The 20,930-nt window shown below is 38.2% G+C and overlaps 1 protein-coding gene and 1 pseudogene across 5 annotated transcripts in view; both read right to left on the bottom strand.

The window, feature by feature from the left end:
• Nucleotides 1–20,930, bottom strand: part of NPAS2 (neuronal PAS domain protein 2) — a 258,956-nt gene that overhangs the window by 2,811 nt on the left and 235,215 nt on the right. For all 5 annotated transcript variants that reach the window (XM_074213806.1, XM_074213807.1, XM_074213809.1 and 2 more), the window contains 6 exons: nucleotides 20,773–20,882; nucleotides 18,929–19,021; nucleotides 11,016–11,162; nucleotides 3,267–3,467; nucleotides 2,062–2,249; nucleotides 1,348–1,440 (listed from right to left, as the gene is read on the bottom strand). In XM_074213806.1, the coding sequence (XP_074069907.1) occupies nucleotides 1,348–1,440; nucleotides 2,062–2,249; nucleotides 3,267–3,467; nucleotides 11,016–11,162; nucleotides 18,929–19,021; nucleotides 20,773–20,882 (832 nt within the window). The remainder of the gene's footprint in view (nucleotides 1–1,347; nucleotides 1,441–2,061; nucleotides 2,250–3,266; nucleotides 3,468–11,015; nucleotides 11,163–18,928; nucleotides 19,022–20,772; nucleotides 20,883–20,930) is intronic.
• On the bottom strand, nucleotides 11,143–18,922 carry LOC141506749 (pre-B-cell leukemia transcription factor 2 pseudogene; annotated as a pseudogene).

Genomic DNA, 20,930 nt, shown 5'->3' with positions numbered 1-20,930 from the left:
ACAACATAAAAAACGAGTCAGAAAAAGGGGGTGCTACATAATGGAATGATAGATTTGGAGTCAGGCCAGGTTTGAATACATTTCGGACACTTATAGCTGTGTGATCAGGAGCAAATCACTTAATCCCTCAGTGTGCTCATCTGTAAAATACTCATCTCATATATCTGTGGAACTTATGAGGAATAAATGGGAATGTCAGTTACTGTTATTAAAAAAAACCAAACCAGTTAACCTCACCTAATATTTACTATGAGCTAGACATTGTGTTAAGCACTTTACGATTTTCTCATTGGATCCCAACAATTCTGGGAAAAAACTGCTATCATTAGTCCCATTTTACAGATGAGGAAACTAAGGCAAAACAGGTTACTTGTCTTGTCCAGGTTCACACAGTGTCTGAGGCCTATTTTGAACTCGGGTTTTCCTGCTCAACATTCACCTAGTTAGCCTTTAAAAAAGTCAGAATTCACAGAATAAGGAATTTCTATAGTCCCTGGTTTGACTCTAAGCATCACTAGAAACAAATATAACTAGCAGCTAGGTGAAGCAGTGGACAGAGTAAACATCTGAATTCAAATCTTAGCTCAGATAGTTATTAAATTGTGTAATCCTAGACATTTCTCAGTTTCAGTTCCCTTAACTATAAAATGGAGATAAAAATAATATCTACCTCATACCAGTTGTCTTAAAGATCAAATGAGATAACATAAAGTACTTTGTTCAAAGAACTATATAAATGGGAGCTATTGTTACCATTATTATAACCAGAGTTTGTCTCCAATTACTTGGACCACTTGGGCAGGACAGGTTAAAAACATGACTTCATTAGAAACATTGACTGAATCTTAGAAAGAGGAAGTTTAAAAGGAATGCTACTGCGTATCTAAGAGGAGTCTCAAAGAACTGAGCAACAGGGTTTGATGTTATTCAAGACTGTAATGAAATGGGTCATTCTTGACATACTCTGCAAAGCAACCAAGGATAGGATCTCTGAAGGATTGTGAGATGAACGGAAAGTATCAATGGAATTGTTCCAAAGAGAATTTGTTGGAGAAAATGGAAACCCAGGAGGGGCGCCCTTGGAGTGTTCCGTGGAAGCTGTGTCTAAGGTGGGTAGATGTCTCTTTCAGAGCTTCTGTATGGTATCTTGGAGGTATAATTGAAGGCAAAGGGAGCATATGGAAGGAGATCACAGAATAGAGGCCTTTTTAAAAGGCTCAAGAGCATTTTAAATACAGAATCAGAACAAGTCCTTCTGATTCGAGTAGGAGGAAAATCATATTCTGATTCCAATCTAGTTTTCTACTCTTTTTCTATCCTCCTGCCCCCCCCACCCCAACCACCTACTTTATTTGTCGTCCAGTGCCGCCGGGGTCTGAGGACCTCCTTGCATCACATGACCCGGGCATCATTGGTTGGATTGGTTGGCTAAGCAGCAGTCTTTGGGAGAAGAGAGAGAATAATTTTCATCACCCTCTTTGTAATGCCTAGTCCACAACACTGTTTACTGATCCTCTGTATGTTTGCCCTTAATTCAAATGCCTCCTGTTTCAACTTAAATTTACTTTTCTTGACCTATTACTTAGGAGGCACCTAGCAGAGCTGGTAGTATTCACTGGGCTGTTGCACTTTCTGGTTCACATAGCTGGGAATCTTTTTGCTTCATAACAATGTCTTGATTCCCCTCACCTACCACTGTCTTCCACATTGAAAAGGAAATCTAAGGGACCACTTTAAAATAGATTATCAGCTACTTTTCAAAGAAAGGCATTAATTTCATATGACTGAAAATGAAGCATACTACTTACTCTCTGTCAATGAGGTGATAGAGAATATGTGGAAAGAGACACACATTTTTGGACATGGTCAATGTAGGGATTTGTTTTGCTTGATTATATATGTGTGCTCCCATCCATGCACACTGAAACATACACACATCTATATATTTGTCCTTCCAATCCCAACCAATGTGGGGAGATGGGTGGGAAAGAACATAAATGCTTGTTAATTGAAAAATAATTTAATTAAAAATAAGGAAACAAAAAACAAAGAAAGAAATACCTGAGTTGCCTATCATGGCTGAAGTCTGGGCTGGGGTGACACTGTCCAGTGTCCTGGGTGACAGAACCAGGTGTGGTCAGGCTCAGTGCTTGTGGGAGTAAGGCAGTGCTGCTAAACTGTGAGGTTAAGCTGTTCACGGTGTGGCCATTTCCTTGCATGACTTGAGTGCTTCTCATTGGCTTTTGACCCTGGACCATGGTTTTAAGGAGGAGTACATGTTTCAGTAAAAGAGATTTGAAAAGTATTTTACATCCTGCTCTGTTTCTGCCAGGTCTTGTGTCTGCCTATTTTGTCATCATTCAGGAATGGGGCAAGACTATGGCCTCTCTAGAAGAGAGGGTGGTTTGGATGATACCTTTGTAAGAAGAGCAGGGATCAGAGAAAGACAAGCTTGGCAGATAATTCTCAGAGCAGTGTCAAGAAAAGGGACAATGAGTAGCGCTGACCTGCACCAACCTGTGTCTATAAATTCAGGAAATGTAAAAAGCACTTAAATACAGATGCTTACACAAGGTGACCTGAATCTCAGTATCCAGAATCTCAAGGGAGATGGGCCTTAGAGCCCAGATAGTCCAACCTGTACCTGAACTAGCATCCCTCTTATAAACATTCAGCAAATGGCCATCCAGTCTTTGTTTGAAGGCCTTCAATGAGAGGGAACTCACAAGGTCATACATTCCACTTCTACTTTTAGATATCCCAAATTTTAGAAACTTTTCCTTTACATCAACTCTAGATTTGACTCTGTAAATTTAGGAACAAGACTGAAAAGGCTACTTCAAGGAAACTTTTCAAGGCAAATGAAGAAAAAAAGGGGGAAAGTTATTAAGATATGGGACTAAATGAATCTTGGGACTTAATTTTTTTTAAATGAGAATTTATTAAAATTAAATAATTTCTTTTTTTTTCTTTAGGTTTTTGCAAGGCAATGGGGTCAATTGGCTTGCCCAAGGCCACACAGCTAGGTAATTATTAAGTGTTTGAAGCCAGATTTGAACTCAGGTACTCCTGACTCTGGGACCAGTGCTCTATCCACTGTGTCACCTAGCCACCCCTAAAATTAAATAATTTCTTTTGATTCATATTCAAATGACCTTCTACTACCCAGCTTCCCTCTACCCCAATCAATAACAAGTCATGCCTTCACTCACTGGTGTCTGACTATCTCTGTTAGGAAATGGAATCTGGAAGAAAAGCATAATTACCTGGGTTGCTATTACACTAGATTCCCGTAGCAGCTGCTGATTTGCTATTTGGGAAGTTGCAATTTGTCCTGGAAGTTGAGGACTAGGAACAAGTTGTGGCTGGGAAGCAACTCCTGACCTCTGCTGTAGCTGTTGCTGCTGAGACTCTGGCCTCTGGATGCTGCTAAAACTTAGGGATACAGCAGACTGCTGTAAAAACATCTAGAAAGAGAAAACCACCAAGAAAGAAAGCATACCTTAACCAGGTCTGATAGACAGTAAGCCCTTTGAGACCAGGGGCCATACCTTAATCCTTGAATCCCCTCCAGTACCCAGCACATGAAAGAGATTTTAAAACTTGAATTGCAAACTGAATCCTCTCTGCTTTACAGATCTAATCCATGCTACTTCATCTAATCCATGTTCTGCTTCATCAAGAGCACCCCAGGAACAGTCTGTATTTTGAAGCAGATAAATGGTAAGGGATATATAGTAACAAAGTGGGAGTGAGGAAAATCTGAGCTTGAATCCTGCTTACTAACGGTACAATATTTTAAACTGCACTGTTCCAGCTTCACTTCCCTCATTCATTAAATGGAGGTGATTTTAGCATTTAGTTCACTGTGTTAATATGAGAATCAAATGACATAATCTATAGAAAGCATTCTGAAAATCTGAAAGCACTGTACCAGTTACTGATTTATGGAATCTTCATTCTATTAAGTCTTTTTTTAATTTAAATTTATTTTTATTAAAGATATTATTTGAGTTTTACATTTTCCCCCAATCTTGCTTCCCTCCCCCCTCCCCCCCACAGAGAGCACTCTGTCAGTCTTTACTTTGTTTCCATGTTGTACCTTGATCCAAATTGGGTGTGATGAGAGAGAAATCATATCCTTAAAGAGAAGTCTAAGAGGTAACAAGATCAGACAATAAGCTATCTGGTTTTTTTCTAAATTAAAGGGAATAGTCCTTGTACTTTGTTCAAACTCCACAGTTCCTTATCTGGATACAGATGGTATTCTCCTTTGCAGACATCCCAAAATTGTTCCCGATTGTTGCCCTGATGGAATGAGCAAGTCCTTCAAGGTTGAACATCACTCCCATGTTGCTGTTAGGGTGTACAGTGTTTTTCTGGTTCTGCTCATCTCACTCAGCATCAGTTCATGCAAATCCCTCCAGGTTTCCCTGAAATCCCGTCCCTCATGGTTTCTAATAGAACAATAGTGTTCCATGACATACATATACCACAGTTTGCTAAGCCATTCCCTAATTGAAGGACATTTACTGGATTTCCAATTCTTTGCCACCACAAACAGGGCTGCTATAAATATTTTTGTACAAGTAATGTTTTTACCCTTTTCCCTCATCTCTTCAGGGTATAGACCCAGTAGTGGTATTGCTGGGTCAAAGGTCTATTAAGTCTTAAATTTGCCATTCAAGCTGTCTTTATATTCATGTAGGAAGTAAGCACTGGACTTCTAAGTTTCTTGTTAGACCAATTAGTGTTATTATCTTACCTGGGGAAAAATACACCACTTAGTAAAAGAAATAAATGAAGCCTCCTCAAAGGATATTATAGAATAACCAGAAAAAAACTGGGGATGTTTTGAGTTGTTCTCTATACATTTTCCTTTATACATGAAAATAATCCTATTAATAGGGAATGCAGTTTATGTATATATGGCTGAAAAATATTAAAGGATTTTAGAACTAGAGAAATCCCATAGGCCAACAAATTCAATCCCTGCCACAATGATAATGCCAGACTCAGCAACAACAACACCTAACATTTAAAGTTTACAAAGTTTAAGAATATTTTTTAATTAGAACTTTACAATCCTGTAAATTAGGTACTACATTTTACAGATGAAGAAAATGAACCTGACAAAGGTTAAATGTCAGTTCCAGGGTCACACAGCTAGTAACCCTTTAAAGCATCCATTCCTTTTATGAAGAAAGTGAAGTTCATAGCCACGGGTTATATAAAGAACTAGCCAGTAAGACAACCTGGTCCAGACGAGAACCTGATTCTCAAATTGGCTCATTTCTCCTGCCATTTCACCAATGAATTTCCTTGTTTTCTGATCGAAGGAAAAATTACTTTAAAAGTTTGGAGTCTCCACAGATGTGAACTTACATGTTTGAGGTTTGTGGTATTTATAATTTTAGTAGAAAATTACATAAATTAAGAAAATTGCATAAAATTAAACATTTTGGAGGCTAAAAGGGATTTGGATTAAAAAGTCTCTGTCTTAAATTCTATCTCCCTCCTTTGTATCCTGTTCCTCTTAATCATCCTCCAAAGAAAATATATAATATAGAAGAATAAGTTCTGCTGAGACAGCTTAACTATTAGATAACAGCTCCTTAGTCCTCCAAGACATTTATGAAATAGACTTACCCCCTGGCATTCATTTAGATACAATGCCGTCTATTTGTCCAAACTCTCTCTCCCTCCATCCCTCCCAATTTTCTCAGGGGATAGAGAGAAAAAACCCTCAACCATTTTATGGTTGTTTCTCAAAGCAAATAACTATAAAACTGGCAGGTCTTTTCTATTATAAGTCACTGATCCACAGGAGCTTTAGTTTTATTAGTTCTGTAACCCTAAACAAGTCACTTAACTTCTGCCTGCCTCAGTTTCCTCATCTATAAAATAATAATGTTAGTTCTTCATTTTTGAAGAAGACAGGTGATACATCAGGCAGGTGATACTATGACAAGCACATGAATTGGATTTTGAGTTTGGAAGTGCTGTGCTAAGTCATCAGCCTCACTTTCTCCTCCAGTCACCTGGGTCTAGTGGCCAGATAGGAATCAGGATGACTGGAGATGGTCCTGGAACCAAGGAAATCAGGGTTAAGTAACTTGCCCAAGGTCACAAAACTAGTGTCTAAGGCCGGATGTGAACTCAGGTCCTTATGCCTTCAAGGTCAGTGCTCTAAGCACCAAACCATCTTACAGGTCTTCATCTATAAAAACAGTAGGACATACTACTTTGGGTTGTTGTGAGGATCAAATGAGATCATTTTTGTAAAGTGCTTAACACAATGCCTGACCCAGAGTAGGCACTTAATTCAAATTGGATATTTCTTTTCTATCTTTGTGTTATTTAGAATGCCCTGAACAACAACAACAAACAACAACAAATTCAGTATTAGAGAACTAAAAACCCAAACTATATTGTAAACTCTTTAAGGACAGAATACTTAAGAAACATTTATCAAATGCCTACTGTATGCAAAGCACTGTATTGGGAGTAAGAGATAAGAAAATAAAGAGCCTTTTTGGGGGGAGGGGAGGGAGCAGGGAAGTGGAATATGACTTGATTAGGTTTCTATTTCTCTCAGTGCCTAGTTCATAGTACATAGTAAGCATTTGTTGTTGTTTAAACTTCGTTCTCATAGAGGACCAATGACATCCTGAGGATGATGTCTTGACTTGCCCTTGAATTGGACATGAGTGGGCCAGAATAGTGCAAAGTCCTCAATCTCAGTCTCCAATCATCAAAATCTGGTGGTAAGACAAAGTTCAAAATCACTGACATAGTCTAAAATCCAGTAGGTGATCTTGGTCTTTCTAAATTAAAGTCTTTCTTAGGTAAGAGTAGAGACAAAAGATGGCTCAATTTATCATGACAAATATATCAATCTGGGAGCAGAAGACTTCCTGAGTTATGAACCAGAACAGAAAACATTTCCTATTTATACACATTCTAAGTTATCAAAACCTAAACAATAAGCCACAAAGATCCCAGAATGGCTTGCCATTTCCCTCTCTAACTTATTTTTACAGATAAGGAAACTGAGGCAAACCAGGTTAAGTGACTTGCTCAGAATCAACATATCTATGGTCAAATTTGAACTCAGGTCTTCCTGACTCCAGTTCTGGCACTCTACAACTTAGCTAGCCTTTTTTAATGCTTGCTTCCCAGTTTTTAGTAAGGTGCTCTACATATCACTGTCACCTTCTTGTTTTTTAAAAAATTTATTTTTTTAAATTTATGAAACTGAAGAAGATATAATAGTAAAAGAAATATATTCTAAAATAAATCTATTACCTTTACATTCACCTTACCTTACAGTAACACTGAATCCCTCCCCCACCCCCATTCCATTGTCCAAACTATTGAAATGAAATCATTGAACTTTTTAGCAAAGTACCTTGCCAGACTTCACAAGGACTCAGTAAAACCCTGCCCCCTAGCAACAAAAGGCAAGCCCCTATCATCAAAACAATGGATCCCTGCCTTAGCCTGAAAGGATTAAATCTTTGAGCTATAGCACCTTCATCAACATATCCCTCATTTCCATTATCTTCCAGCTCCATTAAAAGCTCACTCACTTCTGGATTGAGTTGCTTGTCTTCCTTTGGGAAGCTAACCCAGTCCTCATCCTTAAATAAACTCTCCTGACTATATCCTTTCTTACTGCTAATTCTCTGATGGCTCTACTTCCTTTGGGAGATCAGCCTGCTCTGAGGGGCACATGATCCCCCCCACAACCTCTCATGCTTATACCTTTTTTTTTTTGCTCCTTATTCTCCTACTGCTGCTGCTGCTAATTCCCTTAGTAGATCAGAGACTTCCAGCTGCCCCAACATCTATATTCTTTTTTTTCCCTTAGCTGCTGCTAGCCCCTAGCAATACTCAAATATTTTTCTTTCTCTCTAAATTCTTCTGGGTCAGTCAATCTTATAAGTGAATTCTTTCATCTTTGCTCAAATCTCTAAAACTTTTAGCCAGACACATTTTCCAGCAACAAAATGATTGAAGGGAAAAGCAAAAATTGTTGGAAGGGATGTGGAAAAATTGGGATACAGTAATTCAGTCTTGGTGTAATTGTGAATTGATCTAATCATTTTGGAGAGCACCATTTTGGGAATACCCAAAGTTATTAGATTTCCTATATTCTTTGATCTTTGCTACTTTGTAGAAAACCTATATTTTTATATTTTATTGCTTTGTATACCTTAAGTAGAATGCAAACTCCCTGGGGGGCAAGGACTACTTCACTTTTGTATTTGTATTTAGCCTAGTGCCTGATATAGAGTAATTGCATCAATGTTTATTGGTTGATTCAACTTGTTCCTTGCTTTAAATCAGGGATTTATATCGTACACAAAGGTTTGCAATCAGAAATACCCCAGTAAAGAAAGATTAAGATCTGGGTATGTAGGAGGTGATGAGAATTCTTTGATAGGATAGCTCTTTTCTGTATAGCATAACAGCATTTTTAACTACAAACCATATAGTTCCCATTTCATCTGTGATAGTCTTGTATCTAACTAGGTTTTTGATAAATGTCCTTGATGACAAAAGAAGATTATGAAAGCCAATAAAAGGAGTCTAAAAATCAGGACTGGTTCTAGGATAAAGGAACTTTGATTTTTCATTTTATTTATTTATTTTTTTCTTTTCGCTCTTATGTATTTCTAGACTGTCTGCTTAAACCATTAATGCTTCAATTTCTCTGTACCAGAACATTTGTGTGCATACGTGTGCAATGACATTTAAAGTAATGTTCATGAAAGCATATTGGGTCTTGTTTGAAAAGTATTCTGTATGTGTCAAGTTCTTTTTAATATGCCATATAAAAGGGAACAGTATAAAAATTGAACAGTAAAAAATGTTTTAAAATTATATCTGATTTTCCAAGGGAATAGAGAAGAAAATAATCTTGAGTTCAAAGCAATTTCCCCCAAACATATTCATTGTACTTTATCTTCTATTTAATTTTAGGCTCATACAAAATAATGTGGAAAATTAATTCCTTTTTTTTGGTCAAGAATTTTGCAATGTATATTGAATCTGAAAATTAGAATCTGAAAAATAAAGCAGCATAACACATGAGAAAAATTCCTCCAGTTTGGGCCTATTTTTTAAGAAATTCCAGCATAAAGTCAATCGGGAGAAAACATGAGGGAACAAAGTTTTAATCCTTTCTACTTTTGGTACTAATGTAATCAGTTCTACAGAGGTCAGAGGTCTGGGTTTCAGGAGGTGAACAAATAGCCTTGGTTATAAAGAGAAAAAAGCAATGAGTCCCAGTAAGGAGGGGTGAAAGGAGCACCTTATGGCCATTTGGTATTTAGAAATTCCACTTTATTATTGAAATACATTTCAAAAAGCTAGAAAATTCAGAAGTGAGTTTTCAGAAACATGTTAATACCTATCTTACTTTTAGCAATTTTGGGCCCAACTTTCTTCCTTCTTAGTGAAGTAATTTGAGTAAAATATATTATGGGTAGAGTGACCTGAGCCATCAATAAAGCAGTGGATCAATAGGGCTATACTATAGTTTACTATAGGATAGTTAGTAATAAAGCAGTAAAAAATTGAGACTGACACTTTAATGGACCTATTGCCTTTTAAATTTAAAAGTCTGCAACCTCAATGGCACATCACCCCTTTTAATTTCCTAGGTTTAGTGAAGTCAGAAAAATGGAGTTTTTAAAAAGAAACAACTGTTTTTCTCCCTAAGATCCTAAGTATTTTACCAATCCTTTATAATCTTCTTAAAAGCTGTATGTATATATCTCACCAATTAAATATTTTATATGCTGGATTCATTTTCTACAAGACTATGAGGTACTCTGTGCCCTCCTGGATCTAGAGAAGGGGAAAAATTTTTCTATTGCACGAAATGAGAGTATTATTATATCATGGTACACAAGATATGCTATATCATACATAGCACATTACATAATATGTACACACATGTGTATACTCATGTGCATACTATATAGACATGCATGTATAGAAAATGTCTATTGATTTTGTGTATATAATAATCATATATAATATATAACATAGTTTGAATATGAATGTGTTATGATTTTTTTTTGTCTTTCATACTCGAAGAAGATCATGATATCAAGGGAGGTGATGTTATGACAAGCACATGAATTGAATTTCAGTACAGGAATTCTGTACCAAGTCATCAGTCTCACTTTCTCCTCCAGAGTCAATGACCAGATGATGATGATGATGATGATGATGATGATGTTTGTCCTTCTTTCTCAAAGAAGACATGATATCAGGGAGATGATGCCATGACAAGCATGTGAATTGGATATCAGTGAGGAGGTGCTATGCTAAGTCACCAGCCTCTCTTTCTTCTCCAGAGCCATTTGTGCCCAGTGACCAGATATGAATCAGACAACTGGAGATGACCCTGGCAAGGCAATCAGGGTTAGGAAATTTGCCCCAAGATCACAAAACTAGTAAGTGTTTGGGGCTGGATTTGAAAAAAGAGGAACTACTAACCTATTGATTCATTCATGTGAAATTTTAAAAATCAAAAGGTCTATAGTAAATGTCTATGCATAACACTGTGTTACCTATCGTAGACACTGGGAATTTATAGCCTGAAAGTGAAAACACTAATGTAGACAGGACAGAAATATAGGACAAAGAAAAAAATAAAACTGAATAGGAACATAAAGGAGTAAATGATGTAATAGTATTATGTATGTGTTCAAGCATAACAGTATATCATGGGGTGCTGATTGAAAAGGAAGTCATGAAAATTTCAGTGAAGACCAGGAAGAATTGGCTTTTTTTGTAATAAACCTGGTGTGCTTTGGATGCTTGATGAATAGAACTATTCAAAGTTGTTTGGAGGTGAAGTGTAATTGGGAAAATTCACCCATTAACGTTTTTCTGGGGTTTTCTATAAAGTAGATCTACATTTCCTCTGAATGTGGGGGGGGGGTGGCCATGGGCAGTCATAGTTTTTCTAGCAGTCCTCAGCCTCAGACCCTTACCTGAAGGTTGGAGTCCTGGACCATACATAATTGCTCCTGGATTTTATGCAGCTCTTCTTGTTGCCACCGAATGTTGGCCTGCAGGATCCGAGTCCGTTGCTCCAGCTGGTCTTTGATGGTTTGAAACATACTGAATTGTGCTGAGAACTTGAAAGAAATAAAGTAAAAAATCACACTCACATTAATTGTTGATTTTTATCCTTCAGCTAGGTTTTAGTGGTGAGTCCAACCATATTTATCTTCTGCAAGCTCTTGCCCCTCCTTACCAGTGTTACCTAGAAGGTAGTAGCAGCAATATTCATGAATATTTGGATCTAATGAAAATTATTATTTGTCCAAACCTGCTCTTTTGGGTACCATATGACAGAGTAGAATGAACATTGGACTTGGAATCAAAGAAGTAGTTGAGATAAAATATTAACTCTGTTACTTATAATAGCTAACATCTATAGAACATTTACAAAGCACTTTACACGTTAAAAACCATTTATAAAGTACATTAAAGTTTACAAAGTGCTTCATATGCACAATCCCACTTGAGCCTCCCAACAGCTTGTGTGGTAGGTACTAAAGAGATTGTTAAATCCATTTTAGGAATGAGAATACCAAAGTTTTAGAGAGGTAAAGTGGGACATAGTCATATTGCTATTAAGTTTTAGAAGCAGTGACCACTTAATCTCTTTGAGTCTCAGTCCCCTCATCTGTAAAATGGGGGTGTGGACTAGATGACCACTAAGGTTTTTTCTAGCTTTAATCTATAATCCTTTGATACTATTTCTTTCTAGGTCAGTGGAGCTCATTCTAAATTTGTACGGTAAATTTATCTCACTGCAGTCTGGTAATACTGAGTTATTGCTTGATTTTCTAAGTACTGATTGCATATTCATTTCCTAAATTCAGTGTGTTTATGAGAGGGGGGGTTATGAAAAGAATGTCAAAAGCAGGACATTAAAAGAACTCTCCACCTACCTCCACCCACTCTCAGTGAGGGCATGACAGCTTGCATGTGACAGATTCATAGACATTTTTAGGTTTTATAATTATCCCGAATGTGATCCTGGATGGCACTGGCCTATTATGGAATGGATCACAAATGAAGTTTAATTTAATGGTACATTACACTGAAACAGTGTCCCTTAAACTGGCCTTGAGGGCCTTTAGCTGGTTGGCAAAGATCTGGGGTAGCTCTCAACATGCTTCCTCACCTTTCCACAGGTTTTTCATGTCTCCCGCCTCAAAGGAATCTCAGTCAGTGATAGTAAACAAATAAAGACCCCAGAACAGTCAAATAAGTTAATAAACAACATTCTTGTGTTTGGCAGTGACAGAATTTTAACTTGAAGTTCTCCTGGGAACAAACTAAAGATTTGCTGTAGGCCTACATAAAAGGTTGTAAGCATGTTCAGATTTCTTAGCTGTTCATTCTGCATTCCTCAAGGTGGCCCTGTGGAAAACCCTCAAGGGGACTCCAAAGTGTCACTTGCTCATTTAATGAGGGAGCATGCAGTACCATAGCATCAATGAACACTCCACAAGCAGTTCTAAAAGAATTCAGCCAAGATACAAAGGTTGGAAGCAGATGACAGGTAAATCAGGTCACTTGTGTGGTAACCTCTGCCCAAGATCAGGAGGCTGTGCTAATGGTCTCTGGTAATAATAATTTTGCTACTCTGATATGCATTATCTTTATATTTTCTCTTACTTGCTTCCTCCCCAATAAAATGGAGAGAATAATGTGTACTACTTGTTTCCATTAGAAGGATTTTATGTGTGGGTTAATGGATTTCTACTAAAGTGCTTTGAGATAGCAAAAAACTAAATAATTTCTTGAGGGAAAATGTGCATAATGACTGTCATGAATGAGGGTTATGAATTATGATTACATTTTCTTTTTATTTCACCAACATTCCCTTTATCCCTATTTAAAACCTCTGTAGTTTTCATGTTCTAATCTTTTACAAATGTGTCCTCTATTCTTCTCTTTTCATTCAGTCCTTTCTGCCCTGTTATGAAAAGATGACTGTTTTTGGAGAGAGGTTTGGGGAGAGAAGATAAAAAAAATGCAACTATAAAATGAAGCTTCATTGGAAAAACTGATCAAAGTTAGATGATATACATGAAATTAACCAGAATCCAAATAATGAAAACTCTGGATTAACTGGAAGTTTTGGAACCACACTCAAATTTTAGGAGTGAGCAAAAGAAAATAAGCATATAACGTATTTTTCTGAAAAATAAAATCCAAGTTCCTATATATCAATGATGTCAAACAAATAAAAATGGGTCTCTGAAGGCTGCATATTAACTTAGAAAACCACAACTTTAACATGATCTTTGTTATATTGTAGTTATATTCATTATAGTCAACATTTTCCAATTATATTTTTAATCTGGTAGGGGCAGGGTTGTGAGTTTAGCACTTTGTACACAATCACTAGTAATATTCCATAGTTGCAGGTAAATATGTACAGTGTTATGTAGGGAAAGAAAAACAGCACTGAGGAATCATCGAATTTCAAGAGTTGAAAGAAACCTCAGAGACTAACTAATCCAATACATCCTTGAGTAAAACATTGCCCTAGAAATGTTTATCTAACTTTTTCTTAGAAATCTCCAGTGATTGGAAACCTACTGCTTCCTTTGGCAGTCCAGTTTACTTTTTGGACTTCTCTCAGTTTTAAGATTTTTCTTTCATGAAACTTCTAAGTGGCACCTCTCTGTCACATCCATTCATTACTGCTGGTTCTATCCTCTGGGGTCATTCTGAAACCTTTATCACAAGACAGTCCCTCAAATACTTGAAGATAATGAACTGCTTGAATAATGTCCTTCCTCAGTCTTCTCTTCTCTTGTCTAAAGATCTCAAGTTTGTCAATGTCCTTCCTAAAGTATGGTATTCAACAATGAACATAAGAGTGGGTCATTGGGGAAGACCATAGAGAGACTATCACCTCCCTCATCTTTAAACACATTCTAAGATCAAGTAGTCTTTTCTTGGCTGTGATTTATGGACACCCCCCATATCTTTCTCACATGTTATCAGGCTATATACTTTCCCTACCCTGAACTTACATGATTAAGTTTTTTTATTCCAAGGATTTTCAGTTTACCACCATTAAAATCCACCTTAATGTATTTCGTCCATTATTCTGAATATATATATCCTGAGACATTTTTAGGTTTTGATTCTATCACTTAGTCTTAGTTCCTTCTTGGTGTCACTTTATCCAGGTCTTCATCTAAGTCACTGATAAAAATACTAAAAGGCACAGGACCCAAGGGTAGATTCTTAAATCATTCCACCAGATCCTTCCCTCCAAGGTAATGAGAACCCATTAGTACCTATTCTATGGAACCTATCATTCAACCATCTCCCAATTGGCACTTAAATGAAAAATATCTTTGAAACAGAAAAAAAACCCCAACCTTATATAGTTATATTAAAAATAATACTGATTATAAGACCTATTTAGTCTTTATATAGGCCATGTTTGAAAGGATAATATGGCCTATATTCAGAACAACATAGTATATTCTGCTAATCTAATAACATAGGACACAATCAGAAATAGGCATGGCTAGAAGTACAGGCATGTCTGACTGTCATCTGCAAAGCTGATTTAGTATATGAAGTATTTAAAGTATTTAGTGCAAGCACTGTCAGATACTCAGTGTCATTTACCAAATTTTGTACAAAATTTCATAAATTTTCTTTTTGACAGGTGCCTACATTTAAATTTTTATTTATTTATTTTAATTTTTTTCCAGGTTTCCTTTCCTTTCCTTTTTTTTAACAAAAAAAATCCAAAGTCCATTTCTCTAAAGTAGCAGAAACTCCCTCTGAGGTGGTTATCTGAGTCAGACACTCTTGTCCACCAAATGATTCTATTGGTTTAAGATGAGTTGCTTATGAAGTAATAAGAGCTGTCTTAGGGGGCAATGGGCAGGGTACCCAGGGAGCATGACCTGTGTCCTCTGTCCAGAAATTTTGTCCCTAGGCAGACAGGGTGGTGTCTCTGCCCAATTCTAGAGTGTCGGGGTGGGGGGAAGGGAGAGAGAGAGAGAGAGAGAGAGAGAGAGAGAGAGAGAGAGAGAGAGACAGAGACAGAGACAGAGACAGAGACAGAGACAGAGAGAGAGACTAAATAAGAGAAGGAAAGAAGCAGGGTAGAGAGTAGGAATGAGGAGGGAACAGAGAAGGGTCTCTTGGGAGATCCTCCCCATCCTGTGGTTCACATCCTCAATTCTGAGATGCCTTCTTTATGAGGAAAAAACCCATTTGACCCTCTGCTTTGTGCTTCTTCTCTGGGTGAGGTATGTCCACTGGATGTCTGGGGCCTTGCCAAGAGTCACCCCATGTGCTCCCACCCCTGAGACAGACTAGATCAGATGGACATGTCAGAGTGAACACTCCCAGGTTTCTCTTTTGGGGAGGTCACTGTCTCTTGCCAGCCACCATTAGCCCTCATTTCCTGGGGGCTAGACATCAGGTCTCCAAGGGGTCTCCAAGGTTATCTCGGAGCCCCCAGGGCCCATTGAGTGACAGAGCTATTCCACCTGGGAGCTGGAGTAGGAATCTCCATTGAGCCCGGGAAGCCCTAGGAACATGTCTCCAGATCCTGAGAGGTTGAAAGAACCACCAGAGCCTGTAGAAGAGGGAGGTGTAGGGGAACTGGCACAGCTATGCCCCCCTTGAGTGACAGACACAGCAGTTTTCCCCATCCTCCTGGGACTCCCCCCCTCCCCATCATGGATATTTGCTTCTTCCTGGAACTTCCCAATATATTCTTATATCTGATCCACTTGTTGCCAAACCAGTTAGAGACCTGGGAAACAGTTATCCCACACTTCTTGGCAAGCTCCTCCTTGGCCTCCTCACTGGGATAAGGGTTACTCAGGTGAGGGTAGAAATACTTATTTAAGACCTCAATAGACTGCTGAAGCTACAGGTTTTCTTCTAGCATCCAGGAAATGTGAGCAAAAGATCATGACAGCTTCACATATGTTCTGTTTGAGCTGCATCTGAATGGCACTGAATTTTTGGTAGATGATAGGCTCCATCTCCTTAGGAGCCACAGGCCTTGTACAACTCAGTTCTCAAAGCAGGTTCACCATATGGGTAGTAAAGTCATTACACACCTGTTCATACTTCTTCAGCTCAGAACGGTAGACATGGTGGATCTGGGTCAGTTTACTTCAATAGTTGGAGTGCTCAATGGAGTTATTAGGAGACACTCCATTCCCAGAGGCTGCTGCTGACCCTCCTCCCTTTTCCTGTCCTGCCACCCCTTCTGCCAGAAGCATGTTGTCCAAATGCATCAGCTGAGGGTCCACAGGCTCCTCCTCCTGTAAGCTTCAGATACTGACTGAGTCCAGTTTTCTCTTTGATCTCACATAGGACACTGAAAAGAGCAGGTTTCATTTGGTGGCAATTCAGGGCATCTTTCTTGGCCTGGGCCTCATCAAGTCTTTGGTCGGTGATGGTCATGATCTGCTGTAGGATGTCCCTGATGTCCTGCTTTCCCATCCTCCTGGGACTCCCCCACCCCCACATTCCTTCTGGGTTCTCCACCACTGGGAGGTTCTCCAGGTCCCCCTGGATCTCCATCTAAACAGCCCCAGGCTTCCTCGGCCCCTACCTGAAAGGGATGGTCCTAGTAGCCTTTCATCCATGGCTGGGGGGGGGCCCTGCCCTCCCCCTGAAACCCCTTCCCTGATCAGCCCCTTCTCTCTCCTGGGTTCTCCCCTTTTCTTGAAAAATTCCTTGAGCTGATGCTCTGATTGCCATCACCCCCACCTATCTCCTTGTCTCCTGGCTCCCTGGGTGGGGAGCCCTGCCCTGGGGAGGGGGAGCTCTGGGATAAAGGCTGGGCCCCCTCTAGAGGAGACCCTGGCCCTCAGTGGTGGAGAAAATGGAACCAGAGAGAGAGAGAGAGAGAGAGAGAGAGAGAGAGAGAGAGAGAGAGAGAGAGAGAGAGAGAGAGAGAGAGAGAGAGAGAGAGAGAGAGAGAGATAGGAAGGGGCAACAAGGAGATATGGGTACTTACTAAAACCTCATGAATCCAGTGGTGGAAGAAGGGAGTGAATAGTCTTTATGAAAGAACATTTTTTTAAAGGAATATAGTTCCATTCTTTCCAATGATGGTACATATAATTAAGCCATAAGTGGACACTAATAAGTAAAATTAAATGAAATTTTAAAAGGGCTATATCACACAATTACATCCTATAAAACACAAAAATTCTCTATTCAGTAAAAATTGATTTCTAGAATTGGAAGCGGTAGGAGTTTCTAATTTCCTGAGTACTTAGTTTGAAAAAGGTATGAATTCTACATGGGGCTGGTTCCATTATGGGTAAAATCCTAAAAATCTGTAGAGAAGGAAATTATTCTGTATAGGTTCCCCAATAATAACAATAATAACAACAATAATAATATAGCATGTCTTAGTTACCACAGATTCTACATAAGTAGATGCTAAATGAATGAGGTTTTACTGTTAATGGGAAGGGTTATATGAGAAAGTCTTGTCAAAATGTGTTATGGGTATTGTTCAAAGATAATGCTGCTGGATACACACACCAGTACAGGATGTGTTCTAAGTAATTTTTCCAGTAGAGGAGTTAACCCAGCCACATATTCAGGCCAAGTTTCTCTTTTCAAATACATATGTGAGATGACTCACTGTGGTTATGGGGTGAAATCTGTGGTCATGGATTGTGAAAAGCTAACTGATTGGTCCACAAGAAGATAAAACCCAGGGGCTTGGCCTCATTAGAATGGTGCACTAATAGTGAACTGCTATGTGTAAATACTGCATTCAAGTATTTACCTAATTAGAAATTGAACAATTCAGGGAGGAATTTTTAAAAAATAACCAACATGATATTTGTTAGAAAATACTGAATCCATGAGGTAATCTGGTAAGAGACCTTTGCAAGACTATTGTGTCCAATTTACTATAAAATGCCAAATTGGAAAGAAAAGAGGCATAGAAAACTTATAAAATATGCAAAGGGATAAATGAAAATTATGAAAGAATTAGAAAACAAGACTAGAATGAAAGTCTTGATTATATAATTTATTTTGGCAGAAGAATGGATAGAGATGATATCATCTAGAACAGGGGTAGGGAACCCTTTTTTCTGCCAAGGGCCAACTGAATATTTTCATGAGTCACACAAAATTATCAACTTAAAAATTAGCGATTTTTGATCAAACATTTCATTCACCCCCAAAAGATCCTAGATTTAATGAATTTCAAGTCCTGCCTGCAGTTGCTGTGGCAGTATCAGACCAAGAATGTGAATACTGCCTTACCTGTAACATGGAATATTATGCTCAAAATGACCACAAGAGGGACAGGGATAGGAACTAGGCATAAATTAGATTAGTTTTAGATTATGAGCCTCTACAGGGCAGGGACTGTCTTTTGCCTCTTTCTGTATCCTGATAAATTGGCATGGTTCCCTGGCACACAGAGGCACTTTCTGAATACTCACTGACTGATTAACAGATATTTTATTTCATTGCGCTAGAGAACTTCTGGGTGAATAAAAATACCTTTTCCTATATAGGTCAGCATCTTTTCTGCAGCTTACCATCTTAAAGGATAGCCTAGAACACTGAGTTGAAGTGATTTTTTTGCCCAGGTATTCTACTGTCAGTAGGTATCACAAAGATTGGACCTAAATCTAGGTCTTATTGGCTTCAGTATCAGCTCTGAATCCACTACACCATTAGAGGGAACTTTGGCTTTGAGTCTTAATACACAGGTTAGTTTGTGTGCACACCCATGCATGTGCACTTTCAGGGAGAACAGAGACAACTTCTTGAATGTGGGAGAGAAAGATCTCAATTCTAAAAAGAATTCTTGTCTTCTTCCCTTATCTCCCCCAAATCCTAGACTCACCTGTGTCATGGGTGTTGGTGGGCTTTGTAAAACAGTCTGAGGCAGCAGATGCTGTGTAAGAAGATCACAGGATGATTGAGAAGGCAGAGAAGCCTGGGGGTGGGGGTGGAGAGACAAAAAAGAATCCTGCTTTGTTAACAGATATAGTTTCCAGGGAGTCCTATAAATTCATAGATGTGAAGCTTATGACACCTTCCATGATGCTCAAGAATTATCTGGATAAAATATATAGAAGGCAGACCAGAAGGATTTTATTAGGTGAAGAGGCATTTGTAGCTGATAAGAAATTGTGTTGGTGGCAGCTAGGTGGTACAGTGGATAGAGCACCAGCTCTGGAGTCAGGAGGACCTGAGTTCAAATGTGACATCAGACACCTAATAATTACCTAGCTGTGTGACCTTGGGTAAGTCACTTAACCCCGTTGCTTTAAATAAAAATTTTAAAAAAAATAAGAAATTATGTTTGATACTTAGGACTAAGAAGCCTATAGAACCTATAGATTATGTTTCTGTCAAATAAGTGCAACAGATATCATTATTCCCATTGAGGCAAACTGAAGCTTAGGTTAAGGGACTTGTTCCTGTTCACATAGCTAGTCAAATGATATTTGAACCCAGGCCTCTCTTATTCTAAGGTTCAATGTTTTTTCCCCATTATATCAAATCCCAAGAATTATTCAAATAGAATATTTATTCTATTTTCTATAGTCTATATTCTGCTATTAACTCAGCAGAAATAGTTGCTGTTAGCCAGCTCCATTCTACTCTACCTTTGTAAACCTTAGTTCTTAAAGCATGTGGTTTCAAGACAAGTGCTCAACTATTAGATTCTATTAGTAGTACCCTGGTACTAGGCAGACAGCTTGAGATTTCCTTTCCTTTGTACTCAACCTTGGTGATATGGAATATATATTCTGTGAGATTCTGGTTTGGAATCTTTGGAGGGAGTCTTCTGAGAGGTTAGTGATGACCTTTTATCCCTGACTCCATTCATCAAGTAAAGGCAGACTATGGAAGATAAACTTCATGGGTTCCTTGAAAAATTTTAAATTAAAAATTAAATTTTAAGCTAAAATTTTAAATGAAAATGAAAATTTAAATTTAAAGTGGCATTCTATTTAAGTTGAAATAAAAATTTTAAGTGAAATTTTAAATAAATTGGGATTTAAAATTTTTTTAAATAATTTTTTAAATGTATAATTTTTTATTTCTAAAAATATAAGGAGTAGCTGAGCACAATATATTGTAAAATGAAGTCACCATAGTTGATAAGTAAACTATTTCTGTTATATTTGAAAATAAAGGCTCTCTGGATTTATGCCATATTTGACTAAAGCAAGGAATGATGTATGTTTTTGGAGTCTCCAGCATTGTGTGTGTGTGTGTGTGTGTGTGTGTGTGTGTGTGTGTGTGTGCGCTATTTAATAGATAACTGATACCGGGAAAGTATCAAAATCATTAATGTTTCCCAATCAGTCAGTATAATCTCTGAAAATCACTTTCCCACAAACTTTATATGGAACCAGAAACTATTTCCAGTTCTCTATCCATAGTAGTCATCCAGTTATTTTTATGTGTGTACTCACAGGCATTGTAGGCAGCTATCTGTGATTCAGGGGTAGAGGATTGGGTCTGGAGTCAGGAAGACCTGAGTTCAAATCCACCCTCAGACACTTAAACCTCTGAGCAAGTCACTTAACTCCATTTGCTTCAGTTTCCTCATCTGCAAAATGAGCTGGAAAAAGAAATGGCAAACCATTCCAGTGCCTTTGCCAAGAAAACACCACGGCCAGGATTGACATGCTATAGCCCACAGGGATTCAACTGAACAACAGCAACACTCACAGGCATTGTAGCAGGCTGACTGAGCCCTTGCATGGGTAACTCCTGTGGAAGGCTGGAGGTCCTCGACAAGGAAGGGGTGCTGGATTCTGTGATCAATTTGGATGGAGTGGCTGTAAGAAAGCAGAGTTCTTAATAACTCACATAAACTTTTGAAGCAG

Source organism: Macrotis lagotis, chromosome 1 (genome assembly GCF_037893015.1).
Source record: "Macrotis lagotis isolate mMagLag1 chromosome 1, bilby.v1.9.chrom.fasta, whole genome shotgun sequence".
Lineage (NCBI taxonomy): Eukaryota > Metazoa > Chordata > Mammalia > Peramelemorphia > Peramelidae > Macrotis > Macrotis lagotis.
The sequence above is the reverse complement of the archived record's forward strand: the minus strand, read 5'-3'. Positions and strand labels throughout refer to the sequence as shown.